Here is a 21,529-nt window from a genome sequence, read left to right on the forward strand (position 1 = left end):
AAAAAGAAATTTTAAGCATGCAAGAAGAAAAACATTAACCAGCATTTTTTTTAAAAAATCTCCCTGTTAAATCCAACTGAAATTTCACTTAGCCTAGACATACATTTTAAATCTTAAATTACATGAAAGGCAAAACTAGCAAATAGTAAATACCTCTTATCATAAAGAAATAGTTGGGGCTCAGTGGTTAAGAGCACTGACTGCTCTTCCAGAGTTCCTGAGTTCAATTCCTAGCAACCACATGATGGCTTGAAATCATCTGTAACGGAATCCAATGCCTTCTTCTGGTGTGTCTGAAGAGTGATGGTATACTCACATATATAAAATAAATCTTAGCAAATAGTTGAAGGGACTGGAGAGACAGCACATTGGTAAAGAGCACTGTAGAACAAGCACGAGGGCCTGAACTTGAATCCCTAGCAACCACATTTTTAAAAAGCTGGGCATGGCCATGTTTGCCCCCTGGGACACCAGTCCTAAGAGAGGCAGTGACAGGTATGCTACTGAGGCTTGCGAACTGCTGTCCTAGCTCATGGGGCTTAGTGAGAGACCCTGTCTCAAGGGAAAAGGTGGTAAGTTATAGAGCAGAGCACAAGGCATTCTCCTATGGCTTCTGCAAGCATGCATACAAAATATACATACATAAGCCACACTCACATAAAAAAATAAAAAATCAAATCTATACCACAAAGGTATTTTTTTATATCATGGATGCTCTCTTACAATGCATACAAGTCACATTAACTGAGGACTCAACTATTGAACTCCACCCACCCAAATAAAACAAACAAAACCAGTAGACTGAAGTTAAGAAACCTTTCAAAACCCTACTTCATCACTTGTGGGGAGACTCTGGAAGGTGCACTTTAAAGTTCACTTAGGCCTCTCTTATTTTGGAGTATACAACTAGATAGTGTATATATTTGACAGTTTAACATTCTTATAAGTTTTTTTAATCATTTTTTGGTTTGGTTTGACCACTAATATGTATGTCATATCTTTGATTTATCTGATCCCAGTTTCTTAAACTGTGCCTCTGGAAAAACTTCAACTACTCTCTACTATAAAATTTATTTTCTGTGATTTTTTTTTTTTAAACCAAAAGCAAGGCTGGCTGCAAAATAAGCACTCTAACAAAGGCTCAGAACCAACATATTTGTAAATCCATATACAGCAAAATACACTTACACTCTAAGGAAAGTCTAATACTAACCTATTTATAAGTCTATGTCTTCATACCACTACTCTTCTAACCTCAGTAACCCTTCCCTAATATCTGTTCATAAATGCCTATGTTATTCCTTCTTTCCTTCTACTTTCCTCTATGCAGAGATCTCTTGGTCTCTATTTTCTACAATATGTTCCTTTAATGCCAAACATCTTAAACAAGTGCTTAAATAGTAAATATATTTATTCCTGGGGCTGGTAGGTAGCTCAGTCAGTGAAGTGCTTTTCAAGCATGAAGACCTAAGCTCAAACCCTAGAACCTATGTTCTAAAAAGCAAGCATCTTCTATGACATCAATACCAGCAAGTATTCATTCTTAAGCCTTTCCTTCTCAAGTTTTGATTACCTTGTTAGTCTCCAAATACTTTACTTCACTTCCTATCCATACCACTCTTTCTATGAATATTCAGAGCCCACACAGTCTTGGCCTGTTCATCTCTCCAGTTTCTCTTTAGGAAACTGTATACTACTGTTTGTCTATACCCAGTACAAATACCTCCCAAATCTACATCTGACACACCTCCCATCTGACAAACTTCCAACTGCCTTTAAGTATATATAATCCATACTCAATGTGATCCAGTTACCAGTTACTTTCCTACAGTATACTATGATCATTGTTCTTTTTTCTTTTTTTTTTTTTTCTTTTTTTTTTTCGGGGCTGGGGATCGAACCCAGGACCTTGCGCTTCCTAGGCAAGCGCTCTACCACTGAGCCAAATCCCCAACCCCGTATACTATGATCAAATCACTACTTTATTCTAAAACTTTCAGTGACTCACATGGTAACATAAAACAAAATATAACCCAAATATGAGTCTTTTGGTTTTCCAAAAACTGTATTATTTTTCCCTTTAGATACTGTCTTGGTTCACCAGTAAACTCTTGTATCAGTTTGCTTTCTATTGCTGTCAGAAAACCATGACCAGGGCTGGAGAGGTAGCTCAGTGGTTAAGAGCACTGACTGCTCTTCCAGAAGTCCTGAGTTCAAATTCCAGCAACCACATGGTGGCTCACAACCATCTGTAATGAAATCTGATGCCTTCCTCTGGTGTGTCTGAAGACAGTGACAGTGTCCTTACATATAATAAATAAATCTTTAAACATGATCAGATGCATCAGAACATACCCTGGGAAACTCAAAGGCCATGTAGCCTGGATTAAAGGAGTGGAGGTGATGACAGGAGACCCTGCCTCAAAAAAGATAGAGGCAAATACTGACCTGATCACCAAACTCCTGCCCACACATCTCTGATACCTCTCTAACCCAACGTTGACCCTATCTACCCCACAAAATTCCCCTTGCCCCTCTTTTCTGCAGAGCCTTTTATCTATCAGAAAAAAATCAGTGCACTTTCTCCTGCAATTCTGGCTTGTGTATTCTCACTTCTTCCACTGTAGACGCAACCGAACTTGCGCCTCCTTTAGTAGAAGAATAAGCACACAAGTATATTTCTCTAGTCCTCTTGATCAAAGCACTCTTTAGAGCTCTCCACTCCTCGTTTGAAACAACACATTAGGGGTCGCAGAAAAGGGAAAATAAAGGAATGAACAGACAAGGATCTGACAAGAGGGCAGTCTGACCTGTTAATCTAGGGTAACCTAGGCAAGTTTGAGGCTAGCCTGGTGTACAAATTGAGTTCCAGGACAGACAGTCGAGGCTATATAGAAACCCTGTCTCAAAAAAACCAAAAAACAGCTTTCCGATCCGCCATCGTTGGTGGAGCAGCCGCCACGATGCAGATTTTTGTGAAGACCCTTACAGGGAAGACCATCACGCTCGAGGTTGAACCCTCGGACACTATAGAAAATGTAAAGGCCAAGATCCAGGATAAGGAAGGAATTCCTCCTGATCAGCAAAGGTTGATCTTTGCTGGTAAGCAGCTGGAAGAGGGCCGTACTTTGTCTGACTACAACATTCAAAAGGAGTCCACTCTCCATCTCGTGCTGAGACTTCGTGGTGGTGCTAAGAAAAGGAAGAAGAAAGGCCCTGGGTTCGATCCCCAGCTCCGAAAAAAAAAAAAAAAAGGAAGAAGTCTTACACCACCCCAAAGAAGAACAAGCATAAGAGAAAGAAGGTCAAGTTGGCTGTGCTGAAATACTATAAGGTGGATGAAAATGGCAAAATCAGCCGACTTCGTCAGGAATGTCCTTCTGATGAATGTGGTGCTGGAGTTGTCATGGGTAGCCACTTTGACAGGCATTACTGTGGCAAGTGTTGTCTGACTTACTGCTTCAACAAACCAGAAGACAAGTAGTTGTGTATGAGTTAATAAAAAGAAGGAACTGATGTTTAAAAAAAAAAACCAAAAAACAAAACAAACTTTAAAAGATAAGGTAGTAGTATTTGACAATATTCACTAATTTTGAATTTACTGATGCTAAGAAATAGTCTGTTTCTAATTCAGATAAATAATACAGAAAACATGATTCACGTTGTTTCAAACTCGTTTCAAATAAATGCCCTGAAAATTGCCCTAAAAGGTCATAGAGATGTTTGTGAGGTTTTGCAGGTAACCCCAATATAAACCCTCTCCTCTCCAAATGTTTACAATAGAATTCATAACAGGTAAACTATTTAAAAGAAACAGAAATCTGAACTCAGACATGCCCCAGATTACAAATTCAGTTAATTAAAAAAGAAAAAAAAAAAAAGAAAAAAAACTACATTTTTATTCTATGCCCTCCTGCAAAAGGAAAAAAAAAACCTCAGTGGAATTCTCAGAATTTAATCTGAGTAAGTAGGAAAGGACAACTGACAAAATAGTTCACAAAAGTGGCGGTGTAATCTCGGCTAAGACTGACTAGCACTAACAGCACTACAGACTAGCCAAGGCACAAGGGGCCATAAAATAAGAAAGCAACCACAAAGTGTAAGGCTGCAGCAATCTGCTGAAGAGATGGTCAGCAGTTAAAGAGCAATGGCTTCTCTTGCAGAGGGACCTGGGTTTGGTTTCAGCAACCACATGACAGACAGCTCCCACACAGTGGGCAGCTCACGACTACCTGTAACTCAGTTCCAGGGACCTGATGCCACCATCTAGTCTTCACAGCCACTGCACAAATAGAGAAAAACAGAAACAGACACAAGCACACATATGTACACGAAATAGTAAAATAAATACTTTTTTAAAGTCAAGTTTGTCCATTTTATTTTTTCACATGTAGATAAAGTGCAGTAAAATTTAATGTAAAGATTGCTTGTGTTTTTTAAGAAATAGGGATAATAAATGCTGGTATGAATACTTCACCAAGAAGTTCTCTACTGTTCAAAAATGCACATCTTCTAATGCATACTGAGAGTAATATGAAACCACATTGATATATGTTTCTAAACAAGAAAGTAGGCTAACTAAAGACATCACATAGAACATTCACAAGCAACAGAAAGATGTGAAACCACAAAGTCAAGTGCCAAGCCCAGTTAGAAAATGTGTTTGTTTATTATAATTGTAGTACATAGGACATAGAAGCATTCAATAAATACTGCTAAGGAGTGACGACGGTGAAAAAGGCATACAAGCTATGCTATTCCACCCACATCCAACAACTTACAGCTCTTTCATGACTGTATCTCAAAGATAAAAAATCATAAGCTGGGGCTAGAGATATGGCTCAGTGGTTAAGAGCACTGACTGCTTTTCCAGAGGTCCTGAGTTCAATTCCCAGCAACCACATGGTGGCTCACAGCCATCTGTAATGAGATCTGATACCCTCTTCTGATGTGTCTGAAGACAGCTACATACAATGTACTTATATATGCTAAGTAAAAATAAAAAAATCATAAATTAGATTCTTTGACATAAATACATATATTTCAAATTATGAAACTATACCATTTTAAATGGTTAAAGTGATACATTTTGTTTTGGTACAATTAAAATAAAAACCATGGCTGGGAATGCAGGTCAGTGGTCAGGTGGTTGCCTACCATGCATACTTAAGAGCCTGGATTTAAAATCCAACACAATAAAGCAAACTTATAAAAGCCCCTTGAGAAATAAAGCAAATCAGCATGCTGAAATTTACCACACTGAAAAGGAAAATCTTCTACAATATCTCCTCTACTTTTTCCTCATTGTCTCTGAGTTTTTTCTAAAGAGTGGAATTTGATAAAATATAATTGACATTAATACCTCCTGTTAATCTTATAATGGTTAAAATTAATAGTAAGGGACAAGGAGCAGGCATAGCTTACTTGTTTGACCCATCTAAGTAATTATTTCCCCTGTCCTTAGCACTTTCCCACATCAAGGAACTTCCTTTTGTCAGCATGTAAGCTCAGCACTGAGAAAGCAGACTCAAAAGACTACAAGTCACCAGATCATGCCGGGTACTACTACTTCCTCTCATTTTGTAGAATCGGACTGTTGAAACAATGTATCAGTATTGTACTGAGAATTACCAAGACTGAGCAAAAAGTTCTGCAACAATTTGTTAAGAATCTTTGCTAATTCTATCACTTTCAATTTATATATGGGGGAGTGAGGTAGATGCAGCTTCCAAAATAAATCTAATGTTTGAATACTTTACAAATTACTTTTTATGCATAATTCAGAGAAAAATAATATAAACTACATTCTTGAACCCACATATCAAGAAAAAAACTTAGTTGGCCAATAGGAAAATATTACTGTGCAACAGTTAACTCACTTAGAGCCTAAACAGGCAACCACACCAAAAACAATCCTTTTTTAAAAATCTATATCAGGTCTGGCAAGATAGTTCATCAAGTGAAGGCAGGTACTAGTAGGACTGATAACCTAAGTTCAATCCCCCAGACTCAAATGGTGAAAAGAGAACCAACTCTCCCAAACTACCCTTTAAGCAAGTGTCTGTCTGTCTTTGTTTCTGACACACACACACACACACACTTTTTCTAATCTACATTAAACTGTGCATGGTGGTACAAGCCTGCAAGTCCAGCAGTCAAAAGTTTGAGAGAAGAGGACCCAACTGGAGAGTTTGGCCTGGACTATAAAAGCAAGACCCAGTCTCAAAGAAAGGCAAATCTACATTAAGCTTAGAACCTAACTAATAGTTCATAGATTCACTGCCCATGAATAAGCCTTATGAAACTCTATAAAGTTGCCTTTTCTGCTTCTAATTCTCACTAAGCAAAAAAAAAAAAAAAAAGATAACAGAAGAGTCTGTTACAAAGCCAAGAAGATAGAATTCAAAGACTTAGCAACAGTACAAGCTCTTAACAAGTACTAATTTGGTGGGAGGTGGGGAGGTGCAAAATTTTAGCTGACTTTCCAGCATCCACATTTTAACAGTAGTTAAATAGTAAGCACCTAAAGAAGACACATTATTGGGCTGGTGAGATGGCTCAGTGGTTAAGAGCACCGACTGCTCTTCCAGAGGTCCTTAGTTCAATTCCCAGCAACCACATGGTGGCTCACAACCATCTGTAATGGGATCAGATGCCCTCTTCTGGTGTGTCTGAAGACAGCTACAGTGTACTCATATAAATAAAATAAATATTAAAAAAAAAGAAGACACATTATCTTCCAATAATATTCTCCTGAATTTTACACAGACTTTCACATGCTACCCTCGTTCACAATTGTAAAGACTCAGCTATTTATACAAGATTTATATCCTCATCCACAAAGCAAAAGTTCATTGTGCACGTCATAATTTGCTACAAAGTATAATAAAACCAATCCTTGTAAGAATTTAAGCAGAATCAGTATTTTTTTTTCAGAGCTGGGGACCGAACCCAGGGCCTTGCGCTTCCTAGGCAAGCACTCTACCACTGAGCTAAATCCCCAACCCCAGAATCAATATTTTTGATCATACAAAATGCAGGGCTACATTAGATACACTTTACATCACAAAAAACATGTTATAACAGGACTTACCTGAAAACATATAAAACTATCCTGATCATTTTCTTTTCAAATAATTATTTATTTTATGTATATGAATACACTGTAGCTGTCTTCAGACACACCAGAAGAGGCATCAGATCTCATTCCAAAGAGTTGTAAGCCACCATGTGGTTGCTAGGAATTGAACTCAGGACCTCTGGAAGAGAAGCCAATGCTCTTAACCATTGAGCCATCTCTCCAGTCCAGGATCATACTCTTAAAAAATAAATGATCAGGGCTGGAGAGATGGCTCAGCAGTTAAGAGCACTGACTGCTCTTCCAGAGGTACTGAGTCCAATTCCCAGGAACTGGTGGCTCACAACAACCTGTAATGGGATCCAATGCCCTCTTCTGGTGTGTCACCAACATGGGGTCATACATATACATATTCATATACATATACATATACATATACATGTACATACAGACACACAGACAGACAGACAGACAGACACACACACACATACACACACACACACACACACACACACACACACAAACAAATGGCTCTGCAGTCTAGAACCCTTTCCTTTTCTTCCAGAGGACCTAAGTTCGATTCCCAGTTTGGCACCCATGTCAGGCCACACACAATAAACTGTAACCCCAGAGAATTTGAAGTCTTTGGTCTCCAAGGTAATCTGCACTCACATAGAGGAACACACATATACATAATTAAAAATAATAAAAATAAATCTTTTGAAAGAATAACCATACTTTTATACTTTTATAAGTACATATAATATACTTATAGGTACTCAAATAGACTTATAACAAAATAATATACTTATAAACAATATGCAAAGCTAAAGTAAATGTTCTTCCTAACAGCAAAAGCATAGTTAGGTGTCAGGCCTGTTAGTGTACCTTAAACCTAGCAGAGGCAGCACAAGCTGATAAGATAGTTACAGGACAGCCTGGAATACATATCCAGAGTCTACATAACAAAACAAAAGCTAGGATTATAGTTCCGTGGTAAAATATTTGCCTGGAATTCATAAGTTCCTGAGTTCAATCCCCAGTATGACCAAACAACAAAAACCTAGAGCTGAAATAGAAAACACACACTGAGAAAGTGACAACTTCCTGTGGTCTCAGCTACAGAAAAATGAAAAAAGAATAGTTGGGCGCTACACTGGGACCCCTGTCTCCAAAAAGACAAAAGACAATAAAAAATAAATTTCATCAAATGGCTCCTAAAAACCAGGCATGCTGCTCAAAACAGAAAGATTATAAGACACATTTCTGTCCCAAGCAGAATTTATTAATTCAGAAAAAGAGAGAACAATTAGGCAGCCAGCTACTAAGTGTGAAAAATACTTTGAGAGACAAAAACCACACCACTGCAAATAACACAGGTAAAGTAAAACTAAGGAAGAAGGCTTCCTAGCAAAGTGATGTGTAGGCACTTAGGCACAACTCGGACTGTGACAAGAAAGACAAGATGGGAAGATAAGTATTCCAGATACAAAAGAATGGAAGGTAAGAACATTCTAGGGAAGGAAGATAGGAGGGAGGGAGGACATTAAATGCAAAGAACTTGATGCAAGATGTAGCAAGAATCAAGAGATCTACAAGGAGTTTGGGCATTTGGACCTTATCTTAAGCCAACAAAAAGCTAGTCAGTTAAAGGCAGAAAGATAATCTAAAATTTGCATTTTAGCAAATAACATGTCTGAAGTGATAAATAATTTGGAGATGCCAACAAGAACAAGTACAAAGAAAAAGGCTTGTGAGCTGGCCAGATCATGCTGCTGCTGGTGAAGAAATTTGACATGTGGCCCTAACAACCTGAGTTCTAGTCCTGGAACTCAAGTTAGAAAGGGAAAAACTCCCACAAGTTGTCCTCTGACCTCTACATACATTCTCACACAAAAATTTTTAAAGAGAGCATTTCTTCCTGTTTCCTAACTATGGATGCAGTGTGGCCAGCTGCCTCATGTTCCCACATGCCTTCCTGACCATCAACTTTACCCTGGACCCTCAAACTGAGGCAAAATAAAACCGCCAGAGAGAGAGAGAGAGAGAGAGAGAGAGAGAGAGAGAGAGAGAGAGAGAGAAATAAATGTGTGTTGGGTGCTGTTGCAGATGTCTTGGAGCATTGGAATAGATGTTTGAAAGGCTTCAGCAATTACAAAAAAAACAAAAAGCAGGGCTGCAGAAAGGAAGCTTAGAGATGTGAGGCAGGATTGGATTTAGTGACTGACTAGATAGAGGGAATGAAAAAGGCAGAAAAGTCAAAGATTACTCCAGATTTTCCGACAGAAGAAGGAACAATAGTACCATGATCTTAAAATGCTAGGCAGTGGTGGCACACATCTTTAATTCCAGCACTCAGGAGGCAGAGACAAATGGATCTCTAAATTCAAGGTCAGCATACTCTACAGAAGTTGTTCCAGGACAACCAAGGCTACACAGAGAAACCCTTGTGGAGTAGGGATAGGAGGTCTTAAAAATATACAGTTTCTCTCCAGTATGCATTGACATAAACAGTGCAAAAGTATTTTTTATTTGATTCTGGCATATGATTTCCATTTCTCAAACTATACTCTGTCTATTTTACATAAAAGTACTTGGGTTGGGGGATTTGGCTCAGTGGTAGAGCGCTTGCCTAGCAAGCGCAAGGCCCTGGGTTCGATCCCCAGCTCCGAAAAAAAACAAAAAAAAAAAAAAAAAAAGTACTTAAATGAATTCCACAATATCAACAAGAGAAAAATGAAGCTTATTTGGCACAGACTTATGCTTAGTGCATGATATCATACCTGAAATACAAAGTTTGTTTTTCAAATTGAACCCACAAATATTTTCAAAAGTCCAATACCTCCCCACAAACAAGGCATCCCAAAGCCTTTGCTTAAACTTTGATTACTAAGCCAAGCACAGAAGAAGCTTCTATAAAATGTGGCTGGCTTTAATTATGGCAGTGAATAAAAAAAAAAAATACAAAACAACAAACAGCGCTACTCTCTGAATCCAGATGAGGACCAAAAGCCTCTAAAGCCCACTCTCCTTCAAACCTTGGGTCTATAGATTAGTGCTAAGCAAAGATTATCTTTTTAAGCTCTATCATAAAGCTTAAAGCTTTATGTCTCTATAAAGCTTTGGGATATTGTACACATACACACCTACTTGATGAAAGGAAGTACTAATTCCCTTAGAGTAAAAAAACTGATACAGCCAGGTGACACCATACCTAATCCCAGAATCAGAGAGGTTTCTTCTGAGTTCGAGGCTAGCCTGGGCTACATCAACCCCTTGTCTCAAAGAAGAAGAAGGAGAAGAGACTGACAAATTTCATATTGTTCAAGAACCAACATATTTCTGGTGTATATATCTATGCATTTACATGGAAAATAAATTATAAGATAAAGCTATCTGTACTTGTAGGAATAAGAAATGCCACTAGTATTCTCTTAAAACAGTTTCATAAATGCTGAAATAAAATTCTTTCTCCCGGGGTTGGGGGTTTAGCTCAGTGGTAGAGCGCTTGCCTAGCAAGCGCAAGGCCCTGGGTTCAGTCCCCAGCTCCGGAAAAAAAAAAAAAAGAACCAAAAAAAAAAAAAAAAAAAAAAAAATTCTTTCTCCCACTGAGTGGATGAGGCTGCTGATGAAATAAAAATCAGGTGTCCCTACTACCAGCACCTAGCAACTCCCTTCACTCAACTCCCATGGGCTTCTCTCCCACACACTATTTCATCAGTTACCTAGGGAGTCTGTGACGAACAGGTTAGTTAGTCTTTCCTTATAAGAAAAAACTTCAGCACACAGTGTGCTGAAAGGAATGTATTCAACTAATTTCGAAAAATGAGCGAAAGGTGTTTATTTCATCATTTATCTCCTTCAGTCCATTTAGTGAAAGGACTCAATTCTCATTAACTCTTCATCCCTAAAGGACTTGGTAACTCTTCGTGACTAACCACCGAGAGACCATCCCCTACTTAAACGTCATCGGGACACCAAAATCATTTCCAAGTTTCCAACCCATTTTATCATCAGAAGCTAAACAAGTTAAACGCTTGTACGTTTTTCTACAATTTTTCTCACACTTTTCCACAGTGGACAAAATTTTACAATAAGATCGATGATATCGCTTGGGAAAAGATGCTAAAATAGCCATGCTTAAGATCACACGCTGATGGGCAGAATACTTACTGCTGAACAAAAAGGAGGAATTAGACCTTAAGAAAAAAGTGAGGAAAACTATACCCCTTACTCTGTAAATTTTTTAAATTTAGCATAACCAGATGGATCTTAGATAACAATATTTCAACGGCCGCCCCCATCGACAGTTACCACCAAGTTTTGCCGTGAAATGGTGGTTAGGGAACAGACTTTGATACTTCGAAAGAAAAAGAAAAGAAACTCGCCTAGAATTCAAAGAGGGAAGAGAAACCAGAGCGACGTGGTGAAGGAAAAAGAAAAAAAGCCAGATCGAACGCGCCGAGTCACATTTAACGAGGAAAAAGCCCTTCTTGAGCCCATTTCTCCGGGTAACCCGAGCCCAAAGCGCCAGCAATCCGAGGGAAGCCTCAAAGTCTGGGCGAGAAGCAGCGCTCCCGCCCCGCACCGTCACGCCGGGAGCGGACAGCCTAGCCCGCGCGAGCTCCCCGTTAGTTGGCAGGCGGCGACACTCACCTGGAGACCGCCATGGCCGGCGCCGGCGGTTCGGAACTCCCGGGGAGCTACACGCCACGCCGCTCCAGCGCTCGTTTCCCGAGCAGAGCGGCGCAGGCCCAGGCCGCCGGGCGCAGGGCAGCAGGCGGCGCGGCGTGTAGCGGCCGGCACAGGCCTTCGGGCATGGGCCGGCCACCGGAGCTCGTCTCTGTCGCCACCAGGGTCCCACACACGGGCGGAGGCGGCGCCGTTCTGACCCGCACCACTTCAAACCGGGTGCCCCCAGCCCCGCTCTCTGCTGACGCAGACGCCGGCACGCCGGACTTAGCGTCGGCACGCCGGAAGTGACGCCACCAGCACGTGGCTCCGCGCGCTGTGGGTCTGGAGCGGAGTGTCAGAGCGCCCTGGGGCTCCTGGAGCTTTTGGTTGGTGCGAATCCAGACAGACCTCCTAGTCTTTAAGATTAAGAGGAGAGTTGGAAAGAGGTCTTTATCTTCCAGAGAAGGATGAAGATTACCTAGCCAAAGTTCTGAAAATTCCAAACCTCGGTTTCTAAGTGCTTTTCATCCTGACCTACTACCCAGCTAGGCTGCTTCCAAACAGGAACAAACAGGAGAAAGGAGACTCCCGCCCAGGTCGCGGTGCTATGGGCCGGATGAAGTTAAGAAGGAAAAGCGGCACAGGGCTGGGTAGGGTGATGCGTGCCTATAATCCTAGCGCCTGGGAGGCTGAGGCAGCAGATTGTGAAATCGGGGGTCAGTCTAGGCTACAAAGAGATAATCCAGGCCAAGAATTTGCATTGGTTCCGCGAGGAAGGGGGCGTGGGAGGAGGCTCAACTGTATACCATTATTTACTAGAAGTTCTGCATAAATGCTGAAGGGACTGCCCATAATTTTACCTAGGACTATCACCCTTATCCTATCTTTTCCTCCTTCCGTCCCCCCACTGCTAAACACTCCTCTGTAAACTACCGTGGCCTCGTAACACCTTAAAATGTGTTTTTATCCTAGTAGTCAAACTAGTATTTCTCTAGTTTCAGCAAGACCAGTTTATAGGCCACTGACAGATTAATCATCAAAAGGCGCATGTCCTGTCGCCCTTCCTTATAAAACATGCCCACTAGCTTCTTGTTACCGATTTAGAAGTTATGTCTCAATTCTTGAGTCTGCTTGTCATATGTAAGAAGAGAAGCACTGTAAAAGACTGGGGCGGGGTGGGAAGTGGGGGGAGTATGTCATGAATCCAGGAAAGTTCACAAGAACGTGATGAACTGTAAAACAGATGCGTATAGGAAGAAATGAAGCAAGTGTCTGCTAGAGTACTGCACAGGTGACTTACAGATCCAGGAGATCTGATACCCCCCGACTTCCTGCACCAAAGCTGACATGTGGTACACATATCATACATACAGGCAAAATCTCATATAAATGTAAAAAAAGGTTTTGAAAGGAAAGAAAACATAAATGCAGAAAGGCTTTCCTGATACATAAACGAGAATACTGGAAAAAGAAGGTGACAAAGACCTGTCTGAACCAGGTGGCTCGGGAAGAAACAAGATGTTTAAGCTGCTAAGTACACGACAAGAGGTGCTATCCATGCAGAGATCCTGGGAGCCCTCTAGATAGCAGGTGCACTTAAGACCCGTCCATTTGATGGGAGGAGTAAAAGGGGCTTGGAAGTAAGGGATTTGGATTTTATGCGAGGTATAGAACAGAGTGTTTTGAGCAAGAGAGTGAAATGATCCAATTTACATTGTCTATACTTTTTTTTTCTCTAATATCAAAATATATAGCTCCATAGTCTAAAACTTTGAAGTGAGGAAAGGACTGTTATTACCAACTTGTTTTTTTTTCCCCCCAAAGGTAATTGAAATTGTGTGTGTGTGTGGCCTGTGCCTACGGAGGCCAGGCTAAGGTTACAGATGGTTGTGAGCCTCCTGAGAATCGAACTCAGTTACTCTGGAAGAGTAGTATGTGCTCTTAACTACTGAGTCTCTACCCTTAAGGATGAGGTCATTGTCAAATAGTCAACCATACTCCTGTAGGACGACTTTTACCTCATTTTTTTGTTTGTTTTGTTTGGTTTGGTTTCTGCTTTTTTAAAGACAGAGTTACTCTGTGTAACCCTGGCTGTCCTGGCACTACCTCTGTAGACCAAGCTGGCCTTGAACTCAGAGACCCATCTCCTGCCTCTGCCTCCTCTGTGCTGAGATTTAAAAGTGTGGTGAACCACCACCACCACATGGCTGAACTGGCTTATTTTTAAGTCCTTTCCCATAACAGCTACGTGTCCAAAGAAGTTTTATAATCTCACTGAGCCTCATTTCTCTATGTGGGAAGTGAATGAAATAATGGAGTTGGTAGAGACTGGATGGGAATGCATACCACTGAACCAAATGGCTGTCACGCAAGCGCTCAACACTACTCATTGAGGTGGTGAATCCAGAGACTGACTCATGCTAAGCACATGGGCGACTCTGAGCTAAACCTCCATTTTGGATAATCTTTATTAACCTTGAGCTAGTTAATTTCTGAATCTTAATTCCTCAGCTGTGAAGTAGGGAAAATAATACTAGTTCACAATTTTTGACAGTATAACCATGTCTAAGTTACACATGCAGGGATTGAAAAGGAATCTAGTGCATATAGCTCTTATGATGCCCCCTCCCACCAGCTTCTAGGTTGATGTTCTTTAATGAAGTATATGTATAATTCTATGGTGCACTGACTTTTAAAAGCATGGTACTACTAGACCTACACATTTCTTGAGGATCCATAGATATTCCAGTTTAAAGATGGTGGCTGAAGAAACACTTTCTCTTCCTTGCTCCCCTTAGTCCCGGGAGCCAGAGTCACCTCTTGAGGATCTTGAGGATCTTGAGGCCAGTGGGCTCTGTGCTGCAAGACTTCTCAGGACCATGGAGCCAAAGCCTTAGCTAGGCTCAAGTGCTTGCGAAGTTCCCAGGATTGTGCTTGGGATCCGTGATGGTGGGTTGGAGGGTTTGTGGTTAGTAAGGGCTGTAGATGCCCCTCCATTCGGCCACGCAGTGCTAAGGTACTTGGGTCTGGCCAGACCCGATACCTCCACCCTTGCCTTCAGATACTAGAAAGGACAGCAGTAAGTTAGCGGGAACTGCTGGACTGAAGACAGTTCTCCAAGGACTCAAAGGCTCTGCCCTACCTCCAAGCCTACAACCTCTTTCTTCTTTTTTTGGGGGGGGGGGAGCTGGGGACCGAACCCAGGGCCTTGCGCTTCCTAGGCAAGCGCTCTACCACTGAGCTAAATCCCCAACCCCCCAACCTCTTTCTTCTTAAGAGGCAGTTAGAATGCACTTGGGAGGAGAGAGAGGAAGGTCAGGGCTAGGAAGGAAACAGAGGGTGGGAGGACATTAACGGATGGGAGTAATAAACCTGCTGTGTTCACACATGAAACTCAAACATTCAAGAACACACTCTGGAAGAGCTACAGAATAGAAAACAATGGTGAGAGAAAATTCCACAAACCATACCTCCCAGCAGCAGGTTTGGCCAACTAGGACCCAGAACACTTGAATTGTAGTCCCAGAGGAGGGAGAGTTGGTTATTCACAGGATCCCAGGGCTGCTGAGATTGGACCTCCCTTGAAAAGATTTTATTTTTAGTCATGTGTATGGATTTATGTGGCAGTAGGTACGTGTGAGCACAAAGGAAGAGGGTGGTGGGTCCCCTAGAACTGGAGTAATAGGTGTGGCTGTGAGCTACCTGATATGGCTGCTAGGAACCAAATTCTGGTCCTCTGCTAGAGCAGTAAGCACTTTTCACTCCAGCCCTTAAAATGCTAAGTTTTGTTGTGGTTTGTATCTTGTTTTTGATACAGTCTTGCTGGCCTGGCCCTCACTATGCTGCCCCATCTAGCCTTGAGTGTGTGCTTCTCCTGCCTAAGCATTTATTTATTTATTTATTTTTAGATTTATTCATTTATTATATATAAGTACACTGTAGCTGTCTTCAGATACACCAGAAGAGGGCATCGGATCTCTTACAGATGGTTCTGAGCCACCATGTGGTTGCTGGGAATTGAACTCAGGACCTCTGGAAGAGTAGTTGGGTACTCTTAACCGCTGAGCCATCTCTCCAGCCCCCTGCCTCAGCATTTAGAGTGTTGGAATTACAGGCGTGAGCCACCAGGCTCTCCCTGTTCCGCCTCATTCATCATGCTTTTGAACTTATCTTGCTTTTTCTGTGTGCCCTTCCCTTTTCTTCTTGATGTCTCTGACATCAAAACTCAAGTCTGTGGATCTAGCTCATAATTTTAATGTAATTAGAGCATAAGGCCACAAGATGTCAGTCTTCAGCTGAAAAATCTGTTAGGGCCGGACTGGGGGTTGGGGTGGGGGTAACTGTAATTACTTTTGGTGCTTTACCTGAGAGAATATTTTTCTGAGAAAGAAAATTAGAAATTTCCATCTGTGAAACATATTAATTATCTACTGATAATTATGAAACCCTTGTTAGAGTTCCTGTTTTCATGTTGTTAAGTGTTTTAGTGCCATAGGTACCAATTTGTTTTTATTAAAAATTTAACTTATGGGGGTTTTATTAAAATTTTAACTTATGGGGGGTGGAGAAATGGCTTAGTGGTTAAGAGCACTGACTACTCTTCCAGAGATCCTGAGTTCAATTCCCAACAGCCACATGTTGGCTCAACCATCTGTAATAGTTGTGCCCTCTTCTGGTGTGTCTAAAGATAACAACACTGTACTTATACATAAAATAAATAAATCGTTAAAAAAAATTTTTGGTGTCAGGTCTTGGGACCTTGAGCTGGATCCCACTTTGGGCCTGTTGCTGGACCTTCTTTTCCTCAGAACCTTCTCCATTTCCATCCCTGCATTTCTTTCAGACAGGAAGAATTATGGATCAGAGTTATAACGGTAGGATAGCAAACTCATCCCTCAGTTGATGCCCTGTCTTTCTGCTGGAGGTGGGCTCAACAAGTTCCCTGTCCCCACCATAGGGCACTTCATCTAGAGTTCCCCGCTTTGAGTCCTGAGGGTCTCACCTCCCAGGTCTTTGGTACATTCTGGAGTGTCCTTCCAACCTCCCAAGGTCGCCTGTTTCCATTCTTTCTGCTGGTCCTAAGGGCTTCAGTCCTTTTCCCCAACCCAATACCAGATCATGTTCTCCTCCCCCCTCCCCCAACTCCCTTTCCCTTTCCTGTCCCCCTTTATGCTTTCTTCTCCCTCCCAAGTGAGACTGAGGTGTCCTAACTTGGGCCCTTCAGCTTGTTGACTTTGAATTCTGTAAACTGTATCTTGAGTATTCTGTACTTTTTTTGGCTAATATCCACTTATTACTGAGATCATACTGTGCACATCCTTTTGGGTCTGAGTTACCTTACTCAGGATGATATTTTCTAGTTCCATCCATTTGCCTGCAAAACTCAGGATGTCCTCTTTCTTAATAGCTGAGTAATATTCCATTGTGTAAATGAACCACATTTTCTGTATCCATTCTGTCATGTCTATGGGATATTCACAAAAAGGTGCCTACCATGCCTGCTCCCCAAAAGACCCAACAAGCAGCTGAAAGAGTCAGATGCAGATGCACCCAACCAAAACAGAAGCTGCTGACCCCTCTGGTTGTATTAGGGAAAAGCTGGAGGAAGCTGAGGAGGAGGGTAGCCCTGTAGGAGGACCAGCAGTCTCAATTAACCCCTGAGATCTCTCAGACACTGGATCACCAAGCAGGCAGCTGAGATGAGGCCTCCAACACATACAGCAGAGGACTCCCGGGTCTGGGCTCAGTCAGAGAAGATGCACCTAACCCTCAAGAGACTGGGGGCCCCAGGGAGTTTAGAGGTCTGATGGGGTGGGGACATTCTGACTGTGGTGGGGGTTGCGGGGAGGAGGTATGGAATGTGGAACAGTGGGGGATTAAAAAAAAAAATTCTTGAAATGTAAATAAGAAATACTCAAGTTAATAAAGATGAAAAAATACTGAGAAAAATAAAAAAAAAAAAAAAACTCATATAGCCAGGCAAGGTGGTGCATGCACATCTTTAAGGTCACATACCAAAATTAGATAAGGAAACTCAGTACTGAGAGGTCAAAGACCTTGAACACACTAAGCAAGTCCTCTACCAGTGAGAAACATCCCCATTCCCTGGAGAAATAAGAGCTTTATCAAAATAACTTTATTATTACTGTATGTATTACTTGTATGCGCCTGAATGGAGATCACAGGACAACTTTGCGATGCCATTCCTCTTTTCCTACCCTCACATGGGTCTCCCCAGCCTCTTGGCAATAAACTCTTACAGAGAAAAAAAAAAAAAAAAAAAAAAACCACATATACTATGGAGCTAAAGGTGAGATGAATATAAAAATCTCAAAGTTTAAAAGTAACTTTGCTTAAAATACAAGGTCAAGGTCACAGTCAGATCCACAATGAACTCAAGGCAGGAGAGACCCTGTAAGGGGTGGGGGGCGGGCGTCTTATGGCCCAGCAAATTAAAGAGACTTGCTGCTCAGCCTGGTCATCTGAGTTGAATCCTTCAATTCTTGAGACCCACAAGGTGGAAGGAGATAGCAGACTCCTGAAACTTGTCTTCTGGCTTCCTCAAATGCGCTGTAGCATTCAAGCACACACACACACACACAACAAATAAGAATAAAATTATTTTTTTAATTTTATAAATGTTATTATAAAAAACTTGCAAAGAAAAATAAACACACCGCAAAGCTAACCCGACCCAAAGTCTACCCCTCTCCTGAAGAGGCAGGCGAAGAACGGGTTAGTGCTTAATTAAACACACAGCAAAACTAACCCGACCCAAAGTCTACCCCTCTCCTGAAGAGGCATGCGAAGAACGGGTTAGTGCTTAATTATGCCACTTGGATTTGTATTACTTTCCAACCACAAAGCAATTAGTTTTTTTAGGACCTTTGAGTTTTTAAAGATATTTAGAACTAATTTACCATATCCCAAATAGTTAAAAAACCAGAATGCCCCCGCTTAGGTGTACTGATGAAAATACAGAACTGAGTGATAAGAAAAATAGACTGAAAATAGTGGGACTTTTGAGACGACTCCATAGGCAAAGGTGATTGCCACCCCACTGGGCCCTACAAACGAGTTGGATCCCTGGGGTACACACACACAAGAAATAACGTGCGATGCAAAAAGAAAAAAAGAAAACTGCGAATAGCATCTGGTTCTGAATATTGTTTCATTTTATCTTTTTTTTTTTAACTATATAGACCAGATAAATATGTACAAGTTTCAGAAGCAAAGAAAGTTGTGTTAACATTTGCCTTATTTTCAGCGGTGGAAGCAAAATTCAGCATTTTATATTTCATGTTCCATGGCTGTTTCTATTATATATCTGCGGCGGAGTGAGTCTGCTCGCCGTTGTATCTTCTGTGTGTGTTAGCAGCGGGTGAAACCTAGTGTGAGAGAAGTCTGGGAGGGGCATGAAGGGGGAGGCCCCTTCTGTCCCATTGATAACAGGTTAATTCACAGACAGCCGTATAAAGCCGACTAATCCCTTATGCAGTCACTCGCTCTATCTCCACCTCTTCTGGAATTCGGTAAGCGAAAAGCACAGGTATCCGATTAACCTGAAATGATTTTGTAGACAGTTTGGTGGTAGGGTTGGGAGGGTGATCATTAAGCTTCATTTTTCTATCTTAGTGAATGTTTTAAACCGATTCCTTAAACATTAAGTTGTTCCCTTAGGAAAGGCAGCTCTTTAGAGGGGCTCCTCGCTGCTAACAGAACATTTGCTTCGGGGAAAATCGGGTCAGGGGAGTTGGCAGGTTCCTGTGTCCAGGGAGAGGGCTGAGCGGGATTCATCTGGAGCCTTCATTCGCAGATCCGAGGATGCTCCTCACCGCGTGCTACCTGCGCTGAGGCCCCAGGAATCCCAGAGGAGTGGCATGGCCAACGCGGGCGTGAGTCCTCCCAGGCCGCGGGCGTCGCTCTCGCCGCTGTCGCTGCTGCTGCTGCTGCTGGGAGGCTGCTTCCCCTCGGCCACCGGGAGGGACAAGGGGGCGGCTGGCAGGGAAGTGGCCCGGGCCTCCGGCCCCAGAGACGGCTCCTTGGGTCGCTTCGTGAGCCCAGAGCAGCACGCGTGCAGCTGGCAGCTCCTGGTGCCAGCCCCGGGGACGCCGACGGGCGGAGAGTTGGCCCTGCGCTGCCAGGCCCCGGGCGGGGCGAGCCTGCACTGCACCTACCGAGGGCATCCAGAGCGCTGCGCGGCCACCGGCTCCCGGAGCGCGCACTACTGGAAACGGCTGCTGGGCGCGCTGCGCAGGAGACCGCGGCCCTGCCTGGACCCCGCGCCGCTGCCGCCGCGTCTGTGCGCCCACAAGACGGCCAGCGCTGAGCTACACCCGCCGGCGCACCCCAGCCTGCCCGCACGTCCCAGCGAGGAGCCCCGGCCCAGGGTGCGGAGCCGGGCTCGACCGCGACAGTCGGTGCGGTCCCCGAGCTCCCAGCCCGAAAAGAAGCCCTTGCTGGTGAAGTCCAACTCAGGCGGAAGGAAGGCGGGCTCAGACCCGGTTCCGGAGCCTCCTGCGGCGGTCGGACTCCAGCCCAACGAGCTGGACCAGAATGCCGAGCTCACTGAGACCTACTGCACCGAGAAGTGGCACTCCCTTTGCAACTTCTTTGTCAATTTCTGGAATGGCTGAGGCTGCGGGCTGGCAGGAGCACTAGGGGCAGGTGCTGCGGAGCAGAGGACAGCGCAGCCGGGGCGAAGGCGTAGGGCATTTTAGACTAGGAACTGGGATGGAGGGTAGGCTAGTCAGGATTCAAAACAGGGCAGCAGGTCAGGGTGAGAAGAATCTGAGTCAACAGGAGACTTTTTTTTTTTTTTTTTTTTTTTTTTTACATCTCAATTTTGACTTAAGAGCAGAAGAAATACTGGAAACATATATATCATGCAAAAATTGTAGACTAGGGAGAGAAGCTGAATAGCGGGAATGAGGAGACTAAAGAGGTGCGAATTTCTCCTAGGAAGTGGGATACAATGTATATCACCACATTGTCACCACATTTTTAAATGAACTGTGCGTAAGAACCTGAGCCATGTTGACTGGTTCGAAATCTCAGGTTTTCAGCTTGAGAAAATGAATACCCACCCTCCCTCCTCTCTGGGTTGTAATGAACTCTGAGTGTGACTTGGCATCACACTTTCTATGTAGATTCAAGCCTTATAGGTTAAAAAATAAATAAATCTAAGACTGGATTATCAGGACAATTGTTTCTCAGTCCCTTTACTACTAATTTTGAGGTGAATTTTGAGCCTACTGTCCTGAAAGTTTAACTACCTAAAATCAGAAGTGAATTTTAGAAGTGTAGTGCCCTCCAGATCTTCAAGTACAAACAAAAACTCCAGGCCTTAAAATTGTGATCACTCTTTTTAAAAAAAATCAGCTAAAATGTAAACATGTCTCTCAGTCACTTGGGCCTTCATCTCCTTTGTAATTAAATTTAAAACGTGGTTTTAAAAAATATGTTGTAACAATCGTCTTTAATTAAAAATAAGGTCGTAAAACGATGGAAATTCTGCGATTTCTTTTATTTCGTTCTTTTATTTGTGTGTGTGTGTGTGTGTGTGTGTGTGTGTGTGTGTGTGTAGGGGTGTGAGGTTATGTGCCCCATGCATAGAGGATCCTGTGGAACAGAGGAGAGCATCCAATCCGTTAGTGCTGGGTCTGTGAGCTGTCCCTTTTATGTAAATACACCTTTATTTAAGCACACCCCCCCCGTGTGTGTGTGTGTGTGTGTGTGTGTGTGTGTGTGTGTGTGTGTGTGTGTGTGTTTGAGACT

The 21,529-nt window shown here is 42.5% G+C and overlaps 3 protein-coding genes across 3 annotated transcripts in view; 2 read left to right on the forward strand and 1 right to left on the reverse strand.

Moving 5' to 3' along the window:
- The window catches only part of Btaf1 (B-TFIID TATA-box binding protein associated factor 1), an 85,938-nt gene extending 73,947 nt beyond the window's left edge, over positions 1–11,991 (reverse strand). The window contains exon 1 of the mRNA XM_032891868.1: positions 11,735–11,991. Within this exon, the coding sequence (XP_032747759.1) occupies positions 11,735–11,748 (14 nt within the window). The 5' untranslated portion in view covers positions 11,749–11,991. The remainder of the gene's footprint in view (positions 1–11,734) is intronic.
- On the forward strand, positions 2,931–3,516 carry LOC116891135 (ubiquitin-40S ribosomal protein S27a-like). The gene is made up of 2 exons (XM_032891869.1): positions 2,931–3,205; positions 3,256–3,516. The coding sequence occupies exons 1-2, from the start codon at positions 2,964–2,966 to the stop codon at positions 3,482–3,484; spliced, it is 471 nt and encodes a 156-aa protein (XP_032747760.1). The 5' UTR covers positions 2,931–2,963; the 3' UTR covers positions 3,485–3,516.
- A 6,941-nt stretch (positions 11,992–18,932) lies between the features above and the next one.
- On the forward strand, positions 18,933–21,254 carry Fgfbp3 (fibroblast growth factor binding protein 3). Its single transcript, XM_032891870.1, has 2 exons — positions 18,933–19,284; positions 19,569–21,254. Exon 2 carries the CDS (start codon positions 19,633–19,635, stop codon positions 20,386–20,388), a length of 756 nt encoding a protein of 251 aa, XP_032747761.1. The 5' UTR covers positions 18,933–19,284; positions 19,569–19,632; the 3' UTR covers positions 20,389–21,254.
- The last annotated feature ends 275 nt before the right edge of the window (positions 21,255–21,529 follow it).

Source organism: Rattus rattus, chromosome 2, assembly GCF_011064425.1.
Source record: "Rattus rattus isolate New Zealand chromosome 2, Rrattus_CSIRO_v1, whole genome shotgun sequence".
NCBI lineage: Eukaryota > Metazoa > Chordata > Mammalia > Rodentia > Muridae > Rattus > Rattus rattus.